General features: G+C 54.4%; 1 protein-coding gene across 1 annotated transcript in view; it reads left to right on the forward strand.

Annotated features, from left to right (window-relative positions):
• PRSS36 (protease, serine 36) overlaps window positions 1-5,010 on the forward strand; it is a 9,319-nt gene that overhangs the window by 1,502 nt on the left and 2,807 nt on the right. The window contains exons 5-7 of the mRNA XM_015570694.1: window positions 1,663-1,929; window positions 4,178-4,427; window positions 4,533-4,662. Of these exons, the coding sequence (XP_015426180.1) occupies window positions 1,663-1,929; window positions 4,178-4,427; window positions 4,533-4,662 (647 nt within the window). The remainder of the gene's footprint in view (window positions 1-1,662; window positions 1,930-4,177; window positions 4,428-4,532; window positions 4,663-5,010) is intronic.

The raw sequence follows: 5,010 nt of genomic DNA on the forward strand, positions 1-5,010 counted from the left end.
GGGCCCTCGGGGAGGGAGGGCCGCGGGGGGGGGTTGCAAGGTCCAGGTAAGCCGTCCATCTTTCTTTGATGCAACAGGTAATTTTTGAGCACCTCCTGGTGCCTGCACTGTGTTAGGCACTAGAAATAGGCTGCTGAACATGAGCACAAAGTCCTGCCTCCTCACTTTACATTCTGGTCACTAAGTGGGTAGACACATGCGTTTTCAGCTAAATAAGCAAACACTTAGGTTAGAAGGTAAATCCTCATCTCCAGGAAGTTATCTTTCCGTGGTAGCGAGGCCCCACCACAGTTCCACATCTGTGGTCAGACCTGCGCCCTGCCGAGGCCTCCGGAGCGGGGCGCGGGGAGGAGCTGCCACGGCCGCGGCCTGCAGGGGCCCCATCGGGGCAGGAGGTGGCAGGAAGGGCCCATCTGAGCACGAGGAAGTCTGTGTGCGTGGACCCGGCCATCCTGACAACGCGCACCCCGAGCAGGAGATTTCTGGGGAGGTTTTGTGCAGTCAGGGCATCAGCTGGCATCACAGGCACGTGGGGCGATATGGAGGCCATGCTGGAAATCCAGGTGAAGCATCGTAGATGGAGAAGGGCCGGGCTGCCAGGCTGGCGTGCAGTGGGCAGCGGCGGCAGAGGCTGTAAAAGCTGGTGGGGCTGACCTGGATGGCGCCGCTCAGTGGCTGAGCCGACCTATGAACCAGGAAGGAGGTCATGATTCAAATGTAGGTCAGGGCACACACCCAGATTTCGGGCTCGATCCCCAGTAGGGGGCGTGCAGGAGGCAGCTGATCAGTGATTCTCTCCCACTACTTTCCTCTTGGAAATAAATAAAAATATATATATTTTTAAAAGCGGTGGGGCTGGGCCATGAAGGTCTTAAGGTCAGGCTGAGGGCCAGAGCACCCCTCCAGCTCCAGGGGTCTCCGGGACAATCCCAAAACTTCCCTGGCTGACCCTTAAGTACAGCTCAGCCATCGGCTCACGGCCTGGGATGCTAGATGGGGCGGGAAGGAGCTCGGTCCACACCCTCACCCACTTTTGCTGGATCCAGAGACATTATTGCCACCGAAAGCGGGTTCCCCTGCGGGAAGGACGGAGCCCTCAGGGTTACACGGTGGGGGCCACTGGCTGTCCTTGGTAAGATCGGAGCGGAACTCTAGAAACACTTCTCTGGCAGCAACAAGTGAAGGGCGGTCGGGAAACAGGTCAGGGAGGAGGCCAGGCCAATCAGCCAGGCCCAAGCTTATGCCTCCTGAACTGGGGAAGTGGCAGTGAAAATGCCCAGAGGTCACCAATGATGGGTTTTCTGGACTTGAGAACTTACTGAGAAGGGGAAGTTGAGACAGGGTCAGGGATGGCACCCGGATTCTGTGCTTGGCAACTTGGTACAGGACGGCATCTAGTGTATATGGCATCTTTGTTGAAAAGGTTACGTTCTCAGGCCGGACGCAGCCCATGTCAGGGCCCAGAGCTTCGCGGTTTTAGCTCTCACATCCGTCCGCTGTTGGCTGGGTACCTTTGTGCAGTGTGAAACCATCCATGGCAGCTCTCGCCGGGTGATGGGGTCGCTCTGGAGATGAGGATTTGGGAAGAAGGATGGAGAGGAGCAGGAGACGGTGACTGGTTTTGGAGGTGGTGGGCTGAAATACTGAGCATCTGAGAGAGAGGCCCAGGAGGCAGCTGGGGGGCGGGGGGCAGAGTTGAGCCCCGGGGAGCAGGGGCTTCCACGCCTGCCTCACAGCATTTGCTCTCTCGTTCTGCCCGCAGACCCCCTGCCTCTCCCCTGGGTGCTGCAAGAAGTGGAGCTAAAGCTGCTGGGAGAAGCTGCCTGTCAGTGTCTCTACAGCCGGCCTGGCCCCTTCAACCTCACTCTCCAGCTCTTGCCAGGCATGCTGTGTGCTGGCTACCCCGAGGGCCGCAAGGACACCTGCCAGGTGAGGGCAGGTCCCTGCATCTGCCGGACAAGTGACCACTAGGAAGCAGTGTGAGAAGCAGACAAGTGCCACCTCTCTCATATCTCTGAGCCTTATCTGCAAAAAGAGGGCAAGATGCCAATAGGTGGGATTGATGTGAACATTATGACTAGACAGAACTTGGGGCTCAACGGGGGGCACTGTTGTTTATGGCAGTACGTGCAGTGGTTATGTGCCAGACCCTGCAGTGAGTCTGCCTGGTTTGAAGCAGGGCAGCACCACATATTAGCTGTGTAACTTTGGCCAAGTTATTTAAATATCTTTCTATTGATATCAGAGAGGAGGGGAGAGGGAGAGAGAAACAATGATAAGAGAGAATCATGGATTGGCTGCCTCCTGCACGCCTCTCCACTGGCGATCCAACCTGAAACGCAGGCGTGTGCCCTGACCAGGAATGGAACCGTGACCTCCTGGTTCATAGGTTGACGCTCAACCACTGAGACACACCCGTCGGGCACCTTGACCAAGTTATTTCACCTCTCGTCCAGACTTTCTTATCTGGAAGACAGAGATGATAGTGTTTCCTACCTCATAGGGCGGCTAGGATGATTACATTAATTTGTACATGTAAGAGCACTTAGAACAGTATGTGGTCCTTAATAAGAGCTAAATAAGTATCAGCTACTAGCGTTATTATAATCCCACTTCCCAGCTCTCACTGGGTGCTTGACGGGGGCCCTTCCTGCGATGAGGATGTAGAAGAACAGAGCATGGCACCTTTTAGTATATACTCAATCAATACTTAGCTTTAAAAATGAATTAATCCTTCCCAGAAGGGAATTTTCCAGATCACCTTCTGAAGGCCAAAATATAGTGATATGATAACTATTTTCCCCACAGACCTTTCTCAAATCACACACGTTTTTAGGGTACTCAGCCTGGGCGGTGGCAATGGGGATTCAAGCTAGTTGGTCTTCGGGGTTCCTCCCAATGATGAAGCTCTGTGACCTATGGGCACGATCCTCCGCCTTCTTGAGCAGGATTGCAAACAATTCAAATCCCTCTGGACCAGCGCTGTCCAACAGAGCTTCCTATGGTGATGGAATATTCTGTATTTGCACTGTCCAGGGTCGCGGTCACTAGCCACATTGTCTACTGAACATTTGAAAAACATCTGAAATATGATGAGTGTAACTGAGGAATTAAACCTTTAATTTTATTTTTTAATATATTTTTATTGATTTCAGAGAGGAAGGGAGAGGGAGGGATAGAAACATCAGTGATGAGAAGGAAGAATTGATTGGCTGCCTCCTGCACACCCCTCACTGGGGATCGAGCTTGCAACCCAGGCCTGTGCCCTGATCTGGAATTGAACCCTGACCTCCTGGCTCACAGGTCAACACTCAACCACTGAGCCTATTTTAATTTTATTTAGCATCTACCATGCTGGACAGCACAGTTCTAGAGGATTCTGAGCCTTCTTTGTGACTCTGTTCAGGTCACAGAGATACCAGCCCTGGACTATAGAGATGTCTTAGGGACAATTTCTCTAAGCACGAAATGCCCACATCCCCTGTGTTAGTGTCTGTTCATTATAGTCCTTCCTCCTGTCTTCCTGCTGCCTTTAGATTTCTATTTTTTTAATTTTTTAAATATATTGTATTGATTTTTTTACAGAGAGAAAGGGAGAGAAATAGAGAGTTAGAAACATCGATGAGAGAGCAACATCGATCAGCTGCCTCCTACACATCTCCTCCTGGGGATGTGCCTACAACCCAGGTACATGCCCTTGACCGGAATCAAACCTGGGACCTTTCAGTCCGCAGGCCGACGCTCTATCCACTGAGACAAACCGGTTTCAGCTTTAGATTTCTATTTTTAACAGGCTCTAAATGCTGGCACCTCTGATTCACTTTAACAATTGGGTGATCTTAGAAACCCAAAACAGCATTTATTTGAACTATTCATTGAACACAAATCACTTGGCTCTGAGTGTCTCCCTGAAGGTCTCCCTGGCATGGCCTTTAGAGCATTCGTTTGGCGCTCTTGGCTTGGCCGTTCCCCATCAGCCTTTCTGCCGCTTAGAGTCGTAGGGAATACAGGAGCTGATGCAGCCAAGACACCACCTAGCCCCAGTCTCCTAGGAGAAGGTGGCTGTTTGCTGGTCCAACAAGAAGAGGTGTAGAACCTTTGGAAGGTGGCCCAGTATACACTGGTGGGTCCCTGGGCCGATCCCCTGACTCGGAGTCATCTATCTATCTATCATCAGGGAGACTCGGGGGGACCCCTGGTCTGTGAGGAACAAGGGCGGTGGTTCCTGGCGGGAATCACCAGCTTTGGCTTTGGCTGTGCGCGAAGGAACCGCCCTGGAGTCTTCACTGCGGTGGCTCCCTACGAGGCATGGATCCGGGAAAAGGTGATGGGCCCAGAGCCTGGGCCTGCCTTTCCCCCCCAGTCCCGGGGGCCCCAATCCGGCCCCCAGGAGCCCATGGATGAGAACTGCACCATCGCCCTGCCAGGTGAGGGGGTAGGACCCCTGGAGGTCCACTGAACAGGGGAGATTTGAGTTGGGTGGGAAGGGCAGGGGGTCCAGAGGCCCGCTGACCCAGGCCTCTCGCCCGCAGAGTGTGGGAAGGCCCCGCGGCCAGGGGCCTGGCCCTGGGAGGCTCAGGTGATGGTGCCGGGATACAGACCCTGCCATGGGGCGCTGGTGTCGGAAAGCTGGGTCTTGGCACCTGCCAGCTGCTTTCTGGAGTGAGTGAAAACCCGCGTCTCAGCCAGAATCCCGCCCCTCCCCGCACCGGCCTGAGACATACCTAGCCCCAGTCCTGAGTGGGGGTGGGGGGAGCCTCAGTCTGCAGTGCGGGAGGGGCTTCTCCTTGGGAGGTGGAGGATCCAACTCACAAAGTGGGGTCCTGGTCTATCGGGAGCGAGTAGAGGGGTTAGTATAAGTTCGATCCGGGATGTGGAGTCCGAGTGCACAGTGCTCAGGCGGGGGATACAAAATCCTAGCCTGCCCATGGAGCCAGGTCAGGGGTGAGAGGTTCGCGCCCCGTGTGCGGAACCCAGCCCACGTCCCCAGTCTCCCCATCCCGCAGGCCC

This window comes from Myotis davidii, unplaced genomic scaffold (assembly GCF_000327345.1).
Source record: "Myotis davidii unplaced genomic scaffold, ASM32734v1 scaffold1047, whole genome shotgun sequence".
Classification (NCBI taxonomy): domain Eukaryota; kingdom Metazoa; phylum Chordata; class Mammalia; order Chiroptera; family Vespertilionidae; genus Myotis; species Myotis davidii.